The sequence below is a fragment of the Diplotaxodon limnothrissa genome, linkage group LG17 (genome assembly GCF_057381915.1).
Source record: "Diplotaxodon limnothrissa isolate DT_005_m linkage group LG17, D_limnothrissa_male_GT1.1, whole genome shotgun sequence".
In the NCBI taxonomy this organism is placed as follows: Eukaryota; Metazoa; Chordata; class Actinopteri; order Cichliformes; family Cichlidae; genus Diplotaxodon; species Diplotaxodon limnothrissa.
The window spans coordinates 30,541,762-30,560,478 of record NC_140612.1 but is presented as its reverse complement, the minus strand read 5'-3'; the positions used below and the strand labels follow the sequence as shown (position 1 = coordinate 30,560,478).

The 18,717-nt window shown below is 39.6% G+C and overlaps 1 protein-coding gene across 1 annotated transcript in view; it reads left to right on the top strand.

Moving 5' to 3' along the window:
• The window catches only part of exoc4 (exocyst complex component 4), a 149,826-nt gene that overhangs the window by 78,338 nt on the left and 52,771 nt on the right, over positions 1-18,717 (top strand). Inside the window, exons 12-13 of the mRNA XM_085376089.1 lie at positions 7,947-8,049; positions 10,483-10,599. Coding sequence (XP_085232215.1) covers positions 7,947-8,049; positions 10,483-10,599 — 220 coding nt within the window. The remainder of the gene's footprint in view (positions 1-7,946; positions 8,050-10,482; positions 10,600-18,717) is intronic.

The window sequence follows — 18,717 nt, the reverse complement described above, 5'->3', positions numbered from 1 at the left end:
GGTTTGAGCCCTTGCTAGAAAGGCACTTACTTAATTCTAAATTTAAAATTAAAGAAAAATGGATGTGGCTGTTAAGTAGACCTTAATTACATTAAAATGCTATTACCGTCAGCTAAACGGTAATTTACCATAACAATAGTACATTTTTTCTCTTATTATAGAGGTGACTGCATAATTAACTCTAATTACCTCACGTTACTCATAAACCCAAATTCACTCATGCCCTACATGAAGAAGCATCTTGTGGCATACATCTATATTTAGAGAGCATGCTGTAGCAAAACGGTAGAAGAGGCCTGTAGCAGCAGTAAGGTGGTGATTTGTCTTTGAGGCTCTGTGGTGTTTTCTGTTTGGCACCGTCAGCTAAACAGGGCCATCTCATTTCCTGTTGTCTGCAGGAAGCAGCTGTCTGCTACTGCTACAGCCGCTGCTGCTACTCAGAGCCCCTGGTCATCAATCTCCTTGTTTTAATTGGTCTGCACCACACTGTGACAACACACACACACATACACACAAGTGTCTGCATACATTTACGAAGTACATGCAGAGACATAAAGGTGAATGGAGGTAGTATGTGAGAGCGCACAACCATGTATAGACAGAATGAACATCTGTTGCAAATATATGGACACACACCTGCTTGCTGTTCTGCCAAACACAGATAACCACAAAATCAACATCACTGTGTTTCTCCTACATTTGCCATTATTTATGTCCTTTATAGCCCTCCATGTTTACCTTATACAACTGTATCCGTGCAGTACAGGTGAGTGTACAGAATACAGGAATAGTCTCTTTAAAATTAGTGTTGTTGGCCTTCCTTTCTATTTTGAGGTTTTTTTTCCCCTTCTTCATCTCATTGGCTGCTTTGTAGACTGCATGAAAACACTCACAGAAACAGTGGATGCTACCATCAAATCCACTTAAATAACATTCATTAGGTTGTGTTGACCATGTCTACATGCCTAAATGAAATTTTTTTTACTAAATGTGATTATTAAGCACTATAACTAGTTAGCTTTGCCCATTCTTTTGTAATTGGTGGAAGCCAAAATTGGAGTTCAAAGATATACATGCAAAGACTGGCATTGGCTTAATCACTAAGCCACAGTTGGAGTATGTTTGTCGGTAGTTTTTAACCCCACATTTTGAAACCAATCAAACATTTAAATATATATTTAGTCTTTTATTCAAATTATACCGCATAAGTGGAGGCAAAGGATGCAAATGTTTCCCTAAGGTGTCAAAGAGCAGCTGATTGGTTATTTTTGATTCTGAGCCAAATCATTAACTTATTCCTCTTGAATCTATGTCACAAGCTTTATTATTCTCTTTATGTATACCTACCTTCAGTTAAAACAAAAAAAGAGGAAACTATCCTGTTAACCTACAAGAGCTGTGGTTACCTGACAGAACGTTTTACTTAGTGGAAGTTTGTTGCCAAGGTTACTAATTAAGGAGGTTTGGTGTGAAAAAAATTTTTTTCATTCAAATTATGATGCTAATCTCTTTTTTTGTTCTTCTTTTTTTATTGGGGTCAAGCACCAAATAATGGGAAGCAACTATAATAGATGCATCAGAGTGGCAGTCCTTTTTCTCTCATCCATTGTGGTGTACATGCAGCTTGTGCAGCATAGGGCTACAAAAGGATTGACTTCTCTTGTCATTTTTTACAAATCTCACTCTTCCTAGTTAAGGTTCTGATAATAAAGCCCATTTATACCTGCTTCTCTGAGCATGTGGTCACACTTGCTCACCTAATTTCCATAATACATTTGCATCCCCCCCGTTGTTGTTTTTTTTTTTAAATCTCTTTTCTTCTCTTACAAAAACACCTGCTCTTGCACGCACACACAGGCCACTGCACATACTGCGAACACATACATCGAAAACACACCGAAAGCCTTCAGCGTATGCGATGCAGCAACGGGGGCAAGAACAGGGTGTAAACAGCAGGGAGTCTGGAAGAGGCGTGGGCGGTGTGTGGGAAGACAATATGCATTTCACCAGGGACTGATGAAAACACATGCTCACACACTTAATCACACACAGTATTGTCACATTAAGAAAAAGATAAATAAAAAAAACAAAACAAAATAAACAAAAACTATTTATCAGTCACTTTCTTTTGCTTTCCTCTGTATTCCAGTCTCACATACCCAGCCATGCAGAAAATCTTGTGTGGGTTAAAATCGGTACATAACAAATGGCAACTTAGTTCTTATTCTAAATCTGTTTATTATAAAGAAAGCATCTACCTTTTAATTTTAGTCTTTAAGCCTGAGCTCCTAGATGAAGCTGACACAGTGCCATCCTGTGGTGAATGTGGCATTTGCTTGCTTGGAACATTGTTCATCCAAAGTTGTCTATAATATAAAGTATTCTTTGACTCAGTGCTGCTGTTATGTGCTTTGAAAGCTCTTGAGTAGATCTTTATATCCTCAGGTGCAGCTTCATCAATGTAAAACCATTGTAGAAATAATTAAGTAGTGTGTACTGGAGTGTGTAATATCCAAGAGAATCAATGTAGAACATGCAGTTGGATAACAATTAAAAGATGGAAATTAGTTGGAACGGACACTAATATTACTTGTGAGATAAAGCCAATAAAGTGTTACCTATCTATTGAAATCCTTTTATGAGTTTTGAAATCCCCCTTAAGTGGCTCGTACCGTTGTAAGAAAGATTAAAATAGTGATTTCAAGTGTCCCAGAGATGTCTGTGCGTGTGTGTGTGTAAGTGCGACACACTTTATAAGTATGCCATGGATGCAGTTATGCACAGACACAAACTCCTGCTCTCACTTATCCTGCTGCTCTCTTATTTGGCAGAGGTGCTGTTTGTCCTGTCCTTGATGTGTGACAGGTCTTTACAGAACCAGCCTTCCTCTCCGGGCAGTGAAATCTGAATTCACCATAGCCGATAGGTTCGTGCCTGAGGGGAATTCAGGGAGATTTAAAAATGCTGAGTCCCTAATCGATCTCAGCACACTCTTATTCTGCTGTCTTTCTTAAATCTCTGTCTTTATCCCATTTCTCTTTCAGCATCATTACTCTGCTGCTGCAGATAGAGATAGATGATGGGATCCCAGCCCTTTCCATTTAAAGATGCATTTGTTACCTTAGGTTTAGTTTCTAGTGGGAGATTAATTCAAAACTGCTCTAAAAACATTTTTTGTCCTTGTCTCTTCTCATTTGTTTTACCTATCTAAAAAAATATTCCAACCTTAGCTTTCTCCGAATGATCACAAAGCCATTGGGATACAGTAAATTCACTCATTAGACAGTTTCATGTTAGCATAAATATATTATGCCTGTCAGGAATGTTATTTCTTAACATGATTACACATGGGGCATGACACCTAGAATTATCCAGCTCTAGACCCTAGGCTCTGACATCTGTTTTCTAATGACAGATAATTACATGATGTCAAGTACAATCATCTACAGTGGCTGCTAAGAAACTGTACTTAATGTGCAAGTGTGCAGCCATGTTGGATCCAGAGTGAAATACAGAGTTTAACAAACACTGAATTTGAATGAAAGTCTGGGTATGTTTTTATTGTTTGGGGCTTGTATTGTCCGCATGCCGTGTTTTGGAAGGGTATGAGTGATGGAGTCTTGGCATCTGTGTGAAGATATGTGTGTGTGGGATCTGCTGCCTCTGAAGCCACTCTGTCTGTCGTTTAGAAGAGAAACTGGATTCATTTTATGTTTTGTGTCTGCCTGGTCACTGCTTCTATTGCACCCGTGGTGAAGGAATAGCTGTTTTGGAGAGATTGCTTCAACCTAAATGTAGCAATATGGAGTCAAGTAATACTTAACCTTTTTTTTTAAAAAAAAATACATTACTTTGGTTGTACATTTTATTAGTGATAAATACTAAATCGTTTGATTGACAATCAGAAGGATTGCTGTGAACCATCATCTTAAATGATTTAACAGGGTTATTTTTTTATGATCGTGATCAGAGATTATTTAAGTATTTGGTGAAATCCCATCAAAATGTGTCAACAGTAGAATTCAATAGTGAAAGAGCATTTCCACCCACACAATGTGAAGAGAACTCAGGGGAATGGGACTAAACAAACAACTGTATAGTCTTTAAAAAAAAAAAAGACACTTATCAGTGAGACTAATCAGAAAATAGGCTTCAATTTGCGAGGGGGTATATAATGATTGGACTCTGGGGCAATTGTTTCCCGTGTTCCAGAGTGATGTGTGGATCAGGGTAAAATGAGAGGCAGATGAAGTGATGGACCTATCATGCCTGGTGCGTAGTGAACAACCCTGTGGGGGCGGTGTTATGACCTGAGGTGGCTTCAGTTGGTCAGTCAAGGTTCAGAAACGTTATGTTGCCAAAGAAGGAAGTCAGCTGACTCCCTGAATGTACTGAATGACCAGGTTTTTCTGTCAGTGGATTGCTTTTCTTTCCGGGCATAGTCCGAGATGACAGTGTCAGGATTCATTGGGCTACAATAGTGAAAGAATGCTTCAGGGAGCATGAGACATCATTTTCACACATGGACTGGCCACTGCAGAGTCCAGATCTTAACCCCACTGATAATCTTCAAGATGTGCTAAAGGAGACTTTATACAGTGGCCCGACTCTCCGGTCATTAGTAAAAGAGCTTGGAGAAAAATGAACGTAAAAATAAAGTTAACAGCAACTCCTTACATGTATTGCTTTATGATATTATCCTTTTGGAAGATCCGACTGTGTTATCGTGGTGTCTTTAAGCCGTTTGAGTAGTGACATTAAGCACTATACGTGTCGTTTGTGGGTTACAGGGACTCACTCTGAAATCCTGCTGTCCCTTCAGTGATTCATTTCCTTTGTTGGGCTGTGTTGCTGTTTTTTGCCAGTCGGTGTGTCAGTGACTGTCATATTATTTTTAGGGCAGCTGGAAAAAAGGTGTGTGTGTGAATCTACACGGCATTATTGCTGCTGTGTCTCTCCACTGCTTCCACAGCGGCTCCTTAGCGACTTGGCTGACACCTCTGCTGTGTACACCTGCCATATGGTTGACTGGTGTGTTTTGTTGTCACCTCTCAATGAAACTGACATTGTTAACATCACATTGGGCCCAATTATAACAGCATCATCAGCTAAATGGGCAGTGTTACTGAAGTCTGGTGGCATTAAACGCATCTTATTAATGAGTAATTTAAAAAAAAAAATTCTGTTAATTGGAAGCCAGTTAAGAAAGCATTTTATGTATTTGCCCACTGGTAACTTTACTAGTATGATTTTTTTATGAGGTAAGTTAGACTGGTATGCAGGTCTAAATGCACATTTATTTCTGTAGAAATAAGAGAGCCTTAAGGATGTTGGCTGCTTTTATGAAACAGTACTACTTTGCCCTTTAAAGCGTGTCTGAAATATGCTTTGGCTACTTAATATAGCGAGACAAGACTTGTTCAGGGGAATAGAAAACTTTTGTTCCACCATTAATGCAGAGAGAATTCAAACCAGACAAGTTGAGAATCTATCAGACCAAGTCATTTTCTGTTGTATAGTGCTGTAGCTCATGATAACAGGTGAAAATGGTAAAAGACAAGTGTAAAAGCAAGCTCAGATGTAGCCTTGAGAGATCATATTAAGCTAGCTGTCATTCTTCAGTGAGAGGACAGTCTGTCTCCCCATGTTTCTGTTTGAGATTTTGCTCGCAGTGTCTACAAATGGGCTTCTACACGCTGCAGAGAAGAGTACTTTCTGAGTTTTTAGGCAAGTTAATGGCTTTTAGATGGGTATGTTTGTGAGGGCTTGCATGTGTGTTTTAACTTCTATGCTGTCATTTGTTATCACCATCATCAGCATCATTAGAAGTTGTTATTCTCTCTACGGTATGCCATGCCACCAGCAAGGCAGACGTTTGGAAGATGTGGTTGTAATGATAATAAGCTGGGAGAGATTTTCTTTTAGGATCCATTTGGAAGTCACAGCTCGTCTGTGCTTTTCCCTGTGTTATTTATCCATTTACATTTTAACCAGGCTCACTACTCTATATTCCAAATGATCTCTCTGAAGCCACTCAAAAACATTTTGTTTAATGTGTGTTGTCTTGCTCACTGAACATGTGCTCTTTGGGCTGTATAAGCACTGTGGGCCCCAACAGTGCTTTTAGCCAAGCTACCTTTGCTAAACTTCCTCGTATCACCCATGGGCTCTGTATCCCGGGGAATGGGCCCGCGGCTCGGTGCCAGATGGCTGTCTGGATACACAAAGCCGTTTTACTGCCTCGTCCCTGCTACATTACTCAAACGTTATCACCCCTGCCTACAAAAATCCATCTGTGCTCACACACCAACTTATAGATTCATCATCTTGGCACTTGTATTGAAACAATGACAATATTGACAGCGTGCGAGGGATCGCAGAACAACACGATGCACGTTCAACCTGGCAACTTTTATCCTGTGATCAATTTCTGGAAATGAAGTTGTCAACAACAGGAAAAAAACCACACACACACACACGTATGTATGTATGTATGTATGTATGTGTGTGTGTGTGTGTGTGTGTGTGTGTGTGTGTGTGTGTGTGTGTGTGTATTTATATATATCTTGGCTCCATGGTTTTGCAAGCTTGACGGTTTTAATGAGGCCACAGAAGTTGTGGTGAGTTTCAGTGGGAATCAATGGAGGATTTAGAATAGGTTTAGGTTTCTTGCTCACCCTGTCTCTCTTGCCTACTCTGACACACAAGGATGCACGCACATACAGAAACACACTGGCTCAGCTCTTGCTGACTAATTGGGTACAGTTGCTGAGTAGTGTGATCCCACGGCTTGTGCTCATTGTGTGCTTTTTGAGATTTGTTTTTATTTGTGGGCATTTTTGTGTGCGTGCATGTCTGTCTCTCTCTCTCTCTGTGTGTGTGTGTGTGTGTGTGTGTGTGTGTGTGTGTGTGTGTGTGTGTGTGTGTGTGTGTGTGTGTGTGTGTGTGTGTGTGTGTGTTTATGCAAGCTTTAGGTAATCAATCATCCACCTTCACTGATCTATATTCCAGCATAGACTAAGTGTCACTAGTTGTCTGCAATGCTACAGCCTGTGGGCCCTAACTTCCACTTCGCATTACTAAAGCACAGAGACAGGTTACCAGGCAATGGTGTAGCCGTCTTTTTTTTTTACAAATGGTTATGTCCAGCTGAATCTCCAATTGGAGTTATCTTCACAGCCTCAGACCTGTATTATGTTCATCTCCTGTCTTCACTTTTTCAAGATCTTCCCACATAAAGCATTTCGTTTTTCCTTGTCTTTACACACTCTCTGTTTCTCTGTTCTGGAAGTTGAGGTCATACATTAACTGTCTTATAGGTCAAAGAATTCTGTTGTGAGGAGTTTGATTTATTTGTGCATTTATATGTGCTGAGCGGTTGAGAAGGCACTTACTCTTGCATGGTTTGCCCTGTGGTGTGTGTGTGAGACAAGGCCAGTGACCAGTGATTCTTTGACAAACGAGGTGTGTATGTGCCTCTACAAACCCATATATAACTGTCTGACCCTATCTGACCAAGCAGACACCAGCGTTTGGGAAGAATTCTGAGAGCATACACTCTGCAGCTGTGATTGGTTCATATTAATAACTCTGTAAAGCTCTGGTGTTTTATTTTATACTTTCCATTGTGTTTCTCTGTACACATCCACTATTGCAAACACACAGCTGAGAGTTAGCTAGTCTAACTGAAGTTTGCCCTAATGGCTCTAAGGAGCTCCACTGGAGCCTTTAAGCTTTATTGCCCTACTGAAAGGCATCTTGAGGGGCATTTAAAGCTTTCCAAAATTTGCTTCTATGGCAGACCTTACTCCTTGAATTGATGCTGGATCCAGTGATACAGTGTTATTGTGTTGCTGGTGTCAAGCCTGTATACTTCAATATGAGCCACTACTCACAGGTGTTTTTCTGATGTCTTAAAATCTGTATGTTTTTCCTTTTCTTTTCAGATTCATTAAGGAAATAGAGATGAACATGGGGCCAGGTCAAGCCAAGCAGTGCCAGCTTCGAGCTTTCCTCACTTACTACATTAATGATCTGTTCCTTAACCAGGTTAGTATAATGACAAATTGATGGATTTTATGAATTCTCACAGAGTGCGATATCAGCAGTCAGTGCAGCGCTTTAGTGAAACACCAGCTTTCCCAGAAATCAATCCCTCACATTAAGAAACCGCAGCTACGCTTCATTGTAACTTCTTCCACTGCAGTCAACATCTGCTGTGGTTACTAATGAACTAAAAAAAATTCAGGTAGTGTTTAAAAAAACAAAACAAAACTCGACCTAATTTAAATTTAGCTGTTATCCCTTTCAGTATTGTCTACTTGTACAATTATGCACTTAATCTGCTGTGTCAGCATTTCCATGTCAAAGTCCTTTGGTTTCAACACCATTCTGGACAGAAAGACCACAGCGAAACAAAACACATATTCTCAGTTTTCTCTGTGAGAAGAAGCACAATGGCACAACAACCAAATTTACATCTTTAACATTTTTTTTTTGTTGCTTTTTATAGACACTTAGAGACTCAAACTCTTTTAAATGCTGGATTTTTAAAAAATGTATTGTAGATGCTATTGTATTTATATATCTCCTCTCACTGAACACTGATTTTTTTTATACTGCATTCACTTAGTGTAAACTTGTGAATACAAATAAACACAAATAAATTTGACTTAGTGTAGTTTAATTGATTTATTTTTCGTACTGTAAATTGGGTGGATTTAGCAGTATTGCCTGTTTTTAAAAGAATAAAGTAAACTACTTTTTTGTTTTATTTGGATTGACATAAAATACCAATAGACCAATAGGATTTGTTGGAATAAGAAAACACACATCACTGCAAAGGTTCTTAAGATACCTTGAAGAGAAATCAAGGTTTTTGGGTTTGGGGGGGAAAGCTACAATATTTATAGAAAGATTTATTATTTTATGTAATTATTTCAGGCATATTTAAGTATAATTTTGTTATTTTTTATATTTTTTATATTTACAGTTGCTTAGATATTGCTAGATAGTCTGTGGTAATAAACTTTTTATAACATTGTATATGTATAATAGAGTAAACAATACACATATATCTTGACATCTTACATCACATGTTGATTTCCTGCCCTAATTTTTAGTTTCACTTTAACATTTTGTAAATACATAAACATACATTCCCAGAAATTTTTAATATAATGTAACTGAAGCTGCTCATATTTTTGAAACTTGCACATTTCTAGTAGTTTGGATTGTTCATTGTTGTTAAATGACTAATGCTTGCTTACAGAGTGTGTGATTAACTTTTTTAAGGCTATTCAAAAGTTCAAAATGCTGCTGTGTCTTCGCTCTAGCCTGCCTCATTAGCTGATAACCTTTAAAACTCTGCAGTGAAGAGGGGGAGGGAGCAAGACGCTCACAACATTGTTTGCACCGGGCCTTTATTTCTCTCCCATTTAGATATTGAAATGTAGGCATATTTCTATACTTTGACTTTTTTTCATCCCCGTTTCACAGTGGTTTCCTCAGATGCTAAATTTGCAGTCTTTTCACAACACTAGAACTGCATCACGCATAGGTTACCCACAAGGCCTTATTTCTTAAGAATAAAAGCTCACTTCACCTGCGATTTTAGCTTCTTACATCAGGAAACCACAAGCAGTGTTCGTGTGAATGAAAGGAAGCTCAACGGGAAGAATCGGAGCCAAACCTGATGTTTTGAAGCATGGACTTTCAGGGCCTCGTCATGTTCAAAACGAAATGGCATAGTACTAGAGACCACTGTTGCGTTTGAATTTCAAGGTCTTAGCTCAGTAGAATGAGGTGTGCTAATGCAACTACACGTTATTTTCCAAGTATATGTGGCCATAGATAGAACATAGATCTCTCCCTGTTTGCAGGTTCATGTATTTTAAACAGAAGAGTTTCCTGCACAAATTAAATCTATTCTGCATCAATCTGTGTTTTATTTGTTTGGTTTAAAACTGCTTTAGCGGGCAGCACGGTGGTTAGCACTGTTGCCGCACAGCAAGAAGCATTTGTCTCTCAGTTTCTTAGATTTTCTTTTCACTTTTAAGTTACCTACATGATATGCTGTTTTCAAGCTGCGATCTATTTTCCCAGCTATTTTCATTTATTGCATCTTTTGCCAAGTCAAGCGAAGCCAGCTTTATTCATAAAGCACTTTAAAACAGCAAGTACTGACCAAAGTGCTTAACATTAAGAACAGAATAAAAATGCAAAACCATTAATACAAAAACAATTCAAAACAAGTAAAAATCAACTCTCATACTGTGGCTAATGAAAAGAGGTAGGTTTTACGAAATTACTTAAAAATGGATTGTGAAGAAGTCCTTCTCTGGAAGCAAGGTTTTGGAGGAAGTTGATCATTTACTTGATTACTGATTACCTCACTCCATGGAATGGCATGGAAAACAGATCTTCATTCATTTCCCCTGTAAATATATTATTTGACGCAAACTTTTGTCAATCAACCATTAGGTACGGACAGAGATTAATAAGGAAATCGAGGCAGTTAGCAAGGCAGCTGATCCTCTGAAGATTCTTGCCAATGCTGATACCATGAAGGTTCTCGGTGTCCAGAGACCCCTACTGCAGGTAAGAGACACTCACCATATTCCAATCAACAATTAAATGCTTGGTAATAGCGTTCAACACTTGTAAATGTACTGATACTATGTATGTAATGGAAACAAACGTGGAGAGTATTGCCAACACAACTCACACAACTCAACGTCACAAATTGTGTCCTTAAAAATTATCATCAGGTTAAATCAACAATCTTCTCAGTGTAAAGTGGACACCTGAACACTCATGGACTGGACAATGATTGTGCAAAGGGTGACTACCTACAGTTGCAAAGAAATCATTTGATATGTTTCATAAATACCTAAAAGAAGAAAAGTATTTGTGTGTTATTAGTTCAAACAGATTGTTTATAATTATCACTTCAATGAGGAAAAGCCTGGTAATTCCATAGGGTTTCCAAACTTTTTACTGCAATTATCTACCAGCTTTGATCAGGTTTGTCAGCACTTTTGCTTTATCTGGATACTCTGAAGTGCATTGGACTTTTTTGGTGTTAAAAACCTCACAAACCTGTGTGCACCCACAATATGCGAATAGCACATGTCTGGATGCATGCAGCTGTTTACGTACATTCACCTCACTGTTTTCTGTGAACTGTTTCTTGGTTTAGGTTTTTAGACAGACAGATTCAGAATCCCTTCTCCCTCACTTTCTCTCTCAGATCATTATGATCAGCCTGCCAACTATTTCACAGGATCATAATTAACGCTGAAATCGTGCTTGATCTTTTTGGAGCTGTTTCTAAGTGGTGGTTACAGTGTGTGACACACGTGCACATATATGTCGTAGCTCTTATATGTGTCTTTCATGGGCCTTTTTCTGCAAAAAACTAATTTTTGATAATAATGGCTGACCTTCTGAGGGTTTTGTGGCTGAAATTCATTGTGTCCATGACACACACACACCACATGACTGTGACACTTCATGGTCGCTGTAGCAGAGAAGAAAAATGGCTTCACTTTTTAGATGTTTCTTCATGTTGTGCCTATGTGTGCAAGTGCAGCTTTCTCTTTAGGTGTCCTAGTAATTATTTCCTGTTCAACAGTCAGGGCCCGTGCACATGCATGCACATAGTTGTTTTGTTATTGTCCTGATCTTGTGATATCTACCTTGCTTTATTTTGTTGATTCGATTTTACAAACTATCGAATCAACTCATTGTGACTTGCTAAAACACTGGCTCACGTGGCTGATTTTTGGCAGTCTTTTTAATTCAAAACAGGTTCGTGGCAGGTTGAGGATTATAACAATGCCAAAGTCAAGATTCAGACAGTTGGCAAGATTTGTCTCAGCTGTCAGATTCTCAATGTTTAGTGGGTATGGCTGTCTGTGTCTCCAGTATTGTAAAAATTTATGTTTTGCATGCACGCTTTATTTTTTGCATATCGGTCTATAATATGAATGTTTGTATGTAAGTGTGTGTTTGTCCACGCAGTTGTCAAGGAAGACAGTGTCCCAGTTTGTTTTTGCTGTGGGTGTTTGTGCGGCAGACCTTGGATATGAGTTGTCAGCTCGTGTGTACGCGTATGAGTGCGTGTTTTGCTGTGTGTGTTTGTTTCTGTCAGAGCCTTACTGTCTGCGCGCTTGGTTTTCTCACTGGGAGGGAACAGCGGTGGCAGTTCATTACAGAGAGAGAGACCGTGGGCGTTTGGAGTTCAGCGGGGTTTGTTTACGGCTCGGGCCCCTCCTTAACGAGGAGTTCAGCATCTTGCTAATTATGCTGCTGTGGCTAATGAGCCTTTCTGCTGATAGTGGGAAGTGCAATAAAACACTCCTTTTGTTTGGGCTTTTTGCCTTTTTTAATTGGGCTGAATAAAAGACCCTTCCCTGCTTCTTCTCTTGTGATTCACATTCTAGGGTCAGGATGGCATTTGTGTGTTTATGGTAAGTTTTTCATTTGTGTTTTGGTAGCAGTTGTGTATGTTTTGCTACCTGTGTGTGATTTTGTTTTTGGCCTCCAATTTGAGAGCCATCCTACTGCTTTGATGGCCTTCATCCACATGGCCACTGTTATGACAGACTGCGCTCTCTCTTTGACAGTGTGGAGTTTTTCTATTCACTTAGTTGTCATGAGAGCTTTTGATAATGGAGTTTGACAGAGTTCATCCAGAGAATATGTACTAAAATAGTTTTTGAACTGGTTCTGCGTAAAGTACTTTGTCAGGAACTTCTATCTAATCATATTGTGAGTCTCTGTGCTTGCACTAGTTAATTAAAGATTAATCAGACGTGTCTTTGTGTCTACATATCCATGGTGTTGGTGGACACATATGTACTTTCTGTGCCCCTTTTAAGTCCCCTACTATTTTCTGTGCCAGATGCTATCAGAAAGAAAGAAAGACACACACTGGAATCACAACCAGCATGGTTAGAGGAGGGGGAATAGCCCAGCATCGCTACACAACATTAAACACCCTCTCTTATACACCTTGGCTGCAGCCGCATACAGCAAACCATAGGGGAGCACATTTTATAGATGCATCTGCTCTCTGCAACCACTGAAGCAAAAATTTATGTGCGCAATAGTTTGAATTGGAAGAAGATATTAGCATTTGGGGTTTGGGGTTTTGTATGGTGCAGAATTTCATTGAGGTAAGAGCCTAGCGGCACGCGTACATAGACCATTGGTCACTTTTAAAAACCTGTGTATACACAATAAGGCATAATTATTGTGTAATCTTTGTGTTTCATATATATACACATATACAGCAAGACAATATGTATGCTATCCTATCCTTCTGACCCTCTGTGATACAATATGTGGTGGGGTTACCCATGGTCTTTTTTTTCATTGCTCCCTCACATATCATGGGTAGAATATTTATGAATGCATTTCGATGACATTAACTTTTGGAGTGGATCATAGTTATTAAATATATTTATGTTTTATGAATTATTTGACCTTTTGTTAGTGATATCTCTGCAGGAGAAACAGACAGAGTGACTTTGTGGAAAGGCTGCACAAGAGTCAAGGTGAATATCACAGCTTATGTTTGCTTAAGCAGCCTTTAATAAGCAATAGACATTCAGTCTAGGCATAGGTTAATAAGTTATAATGATAGGGGCAATGGTTTTCCTATCACTAGGTACCAGCGGTGTCAAATACTGTTTTTATATATCATGTATATGTATTCATCAAATTGATATGATTAAGAGGTGACACTGGCTGTATATTGTCCACTAGGAGCATGAGATAAGGGCTTTCTAGGGCTGTATATAGCTCAGTGGGAAAGGCTAATGTCCATTCATGCATCTGTGTGATAGCATAGCCTGGGCTGATAAGTCTCCAGAAGAGAGTTAATGTTTAAAAAGAAAAAAAAACAAGAGCAAGGCAGCCAAGCTACCGATGTCTGCCTGTTTACAAATTCTTTCAGTTTTTCTGGTTACTTTCTTTCTTGCCTTGTCTTTGTTGCTCTCAGCCACTCATTTATTGTCACCATAGTTATTCCCATTTCATTCTTGTTTTTCTTTCCTTTTTGCAGGATCTAAACAGCAACTGTAAAGCAACACACAAACATACACGCCGGTAGCCGCAGCAGTGTGATGCTATCTGTCCAGAGTGTTGCCACTGATTGATTCATTTAATTAGAGTTAGATCGAGGGAAAGGAGTATAGACGGAGGGAGAGATGGGGAATAGAATAGAAGAGCAAAACAGGATAGGGAGGGTATGGTCACTCTGCTGGATAGCTGTGGAGATTGGCTCCATTAATCTTGGTAGAAGTGTCCCCTTTACACACTCACTTTGTGACGTCCTAACATACAAGAATACACAGTGCGCACATGCGGGGACACACAACTGCAATAAGACCAACCCACCAGAACACATTTCCCAGGCCCTGAAGACCGTGATGTCGAGCCACCTGGCTGGCCACTTGGTGCGCTTGTGTTTCTTAGTGGGTCTGTGAGTGCAGATGAATTGTTTGTATTGAGCTTGTTTACTTCATTAGTCAAGACCACATCAGAGCCATAATTACAGTACACATCAGCCCTCTCTTTCCAGCTAAGTATCATTCAGCTTGGTCCCCAGTGTCTGCGCACAATAGCCGCTAACTAGTCCTTTTGTATCTGCATGTTAATGGAGTAATTGTCTGTGCATTTGTTATTCATATGTGCACCTATTTGCATGTTTTGGGTGTTTGTCTACAAACATAACTTGTTCTTGAGCCAGATGAAGACTGATTTCATTCACTCGCTATCAGCTGCCAGAGCACTCATGGTATTGCGGATGTGTTCAGCGGCTAATGATGTTGACCTTTTAGATTTCATATTTACATGTAGCTTTGTGAGAGAGAGAAGGTTGGAAGCAGGCACGCATGCAGACACATACACGTGTTAATTGTGCATGCACACACGCTTCCACCTCCAGTAACTGTAATGACACTGACCTTTTTATTTGCGATTATGTGTGTAGGCAATGTTTATTTATGGAGGGTTGATCGCTTCTTGTTGATTGGCTCCCTGCTTTCCACCTCACCCCCAACCCCAATCACGCCCTTGCGCACACACATAGACAGTGGAGATGATGGTGCTGGTGGTGGTGGGATTCTCTTTATTAAGGAGACTCTCAGCTCCCCGTTCCCATCAACAGACACAGCAATCACAACACAATACACCTGTTAGCTGCATCAGCCGTGCCCTGTGATTGTGGCACAAGTGGAGGTGGGAGGTAACAGGAAGGGGGGGTATTAGGGTAGTTAGTATACACACATGAACAGTAGACACACACACTCATTTACTGCCTCAGCACACTGGGAGATGAACAAACACAACCATCTTCACCAGAAACAAAACCATCAGACAGTCCCACATTTATTAGTAAAAGGTTTGTCAGGGGAAAATGCTCAACAACCATTTTTATTTGACCAAAATCGGCATTTTCACAGAGAAATAAATAATATAAATGCTTTCCCATTTCCCAACATTTTCTCCTGACTGTTGCTTGGAACCCTCTGCTACATTATCTGTCATGAAAGCGATTGTGGCCAAGCATCCGGTTGACAGTTTTACAGCTATTAAGAATTATCGAGAAATAAAGCACCTTACCATTCTTACCCACAGCACTTTTGTCTTTGCTTAAAATTAGTCCCTTCAATCTTTTTTTTTTCCTCCTCGACCAAGAGACACAAAGTTGTAATCACTAAGTCTACATGGTGCTCTCTAGAGATTGTGTGATCTTATGTTCTCATCTTGGTAGTAGCACCTTCAGTCTATCTTTAATATTTAATTAGTGCAGAAGTTTATTTTTATTTTTCCACAAAATGAACACTATGACTTCCTTCTGAGTTTGTTCACCTCAAAGGCTTATTTCTCTTCTTCCTCCTTCCTCACTGCTGAAGGTCTAACAATACCTGCCACCCACCTTTGTCTGGTTATCTCACACCAAACACATGTACTCCTGAGGCTCACACCCAGCTGCCCTGGGCCAATAACCTGCCACTGCCATTGATATGTGACACAGCTGTACTTTTTTTTGGTAGTATTTTTTTAAAATATATTTTCGCACAACTATAATAGTTATATATTATTAAAAAGAATTGTGTGGTGTATTAGAGAGAGCCTTTAAATAAGCCAAGAAAACACCTTGAACAGCCCTGGGTGGTGCATGTTCACACCACGCATTGCTTCCACAGAGTTTCTGTGTGTAACAAGACATAATCTTTGCCTTTGGACTGAGTCAGTTACAGAAGGAGAAGTTAAAATGTCAGCTCAACCACAGACATGCCCTCTGGTTTTAAAGAAAACAGGCTGAAGGCTCCTGATAGAAGGTTTTGCTTGAATTTTTAATCTGCAAATGAAAATCTTTGTGTTTTGTGAGTATTGTTTATGTTTTTACATGTAGACCTAATGCTTAACACAGAAAACACATGCATTCCCCCAACATAAAGCATTCAACTGCATTATAAAATATAACTTTCATTCACCGACATGTAAATCAAGTTGTTGTGATAAATAATTCATGGTATTTGCCAATATGTGAGAAGGTAGTTGGGGGAACCAAAACACACACACCAAAAAACTGGGGGATTATGGGGTGATTACTAGAATGGAGTTTGGGGTCACAGTGGAGATTCAAATGGCACATTTGAACTCCAGAGTGATTCCCAGGATTAGTATGTGCAGAAGCTCCATATTTTACCCCGCATTTGTGTTTGTGTGTGGGCGTAAATAGGGTGTGTGTAGTGTAGAAGCCCATCTGTAATCATTCAAGTGTGATATTGCTCCTCATCTCTCAATTAAAACACTTGCGAAGCTCAATGCATGTTTGTATTAAAAGTCATGATTGTGGTGGTGGTGGAGGAAAAGATGCATTCTTTTAATACCTCAATTTGTCCACCCGCAGGTTGTGTACAAGCATTTATTTTATAGTAACTTATTACGCCTTACTGTGGCCATCATAGTTATATCCGTTAGTTTCCATTTCTCATTTTAAAAATATCCAGCCTCACATAAATATGTGATTAGATTTTCATAATTTTGATGATGAGCTGATTTTACCAACTGTACTGTTATCGCTACGTGTTGGATACACTGTGTATGTTAACGCAGGTCAACAGCAAGCCAAACTCAATTTTCATGAGCCAGGAAACTGAGCGTCTTGCTCCTTTATTACAGTCTTCTCGACGGCTTACAATCTTTTACAACTGTAGCTTGAATAGCTCGATGAAAGTGCTGAGTGAAACTAAAAAATAAACCAGAAAATAAAATATCCTTTAGCTCTTTGACATTGTGAAATAAATGCACAAAAGAAATAGTTAGTGACAGAAAACATGTATCAAAGTTAGTCTTAGCTGCCAAGTAATGATAAACAATAGTTTTAACAATCCTCTGATATGCAAATTAGATCGCTAGCATCATTGCTATGTTTTAATAGACCATGCTCTAAGCAAAATCCGCTTCTGGGATAAGGCTAATTCCTGGCACAAACACATTCACAAAACGATCTCTAAATCAGCTCTTATAAACATATAAAACAACCAGAACATGTAATAAACTTACAGCCATTGCTTTCGATGGTGTATATAAAGATTCAGGCCACAGGAGATGAAGTTTAAACACAGATAGGCAGGTTTTCTGTACAATGCTTTTCCCGACTGACTGCAGCGTCTGCTTCCCACAATGCATTGCGAACACAGATTACTCCTTCAAAATAAGATACAGAAAAACTAATGCTGACTGTATAGAACATATTTTTAACTAAATGACTCTCTTTTTTAACATAAATTACCACAGATGAAATATGACATTTTATCACTAAATTATTATGAACCATTTTTTTTAATCTTTTACTTGGGACAGAACACTCCCCGCCTGGCATTACTGATGCCACTACTACTTTTTATCAGTCACTTCCTTTTCTAAGAGCACAACAACATCCGAAATGGGACGCAGGTAAGTCTTTGAGACTCCCTGGGAAGATGTCCTCACTTCGACCTTTCTGACCTTCCCATCACTGCTTGGAAAGGTGGCTGTGATGATAGCCATTGTCCATTCGTTTCTGGGTGCTTGATTTTGTTTCAACAACACAATGTCGCCTGACTGAAGATTGCGGTGTGTTCCATGCCACTTGCGCCTTGATTGGAGGGTGTTGAGATATTCGTTTCTCCAGCGACTCCAGAAACCATTGGCGAGTGCTTGCACTTGTTTCCATTGGTTCTTGAGCAAGTCTTTTCCACAAAAGTCTCCTGGTGGAGAAGGAACGCCCTGCTTTTGGGTCAGTATCATTGCAGGACAGAGTATGAATGGTGAGGAAGGGTCAGTCGAAATAGGGACCAAGGGCCTTGCATTGATTATAGACGATACCTCAGCCATTAGGGTACAAAGCACCTCATGTGTGAGACGGGTGTGTTTGTTCTGCAAGAGCATAGAATCCAATATTCGGCGAGTTACCCCAATCATCCTTTCCCAGACGCCCCCCATGTGAGAAGCATGTGGGGGGTTGAACTCCCATGTGCAACCGTTGGCATGAAGATGGTTGACAATGTCGGGAGGGTTCTTGTGTGGTTGTGCCATGCCAAGCTCCACGCTTGCTGCGATGAAGTTGGTGCCCCTGTCTGACCGCATTTGTTTGGCTGGGCCTCTTATTGCAAAGAATCTGCGTATTGCATTTATGCAGCTGCAAGTGTCCAT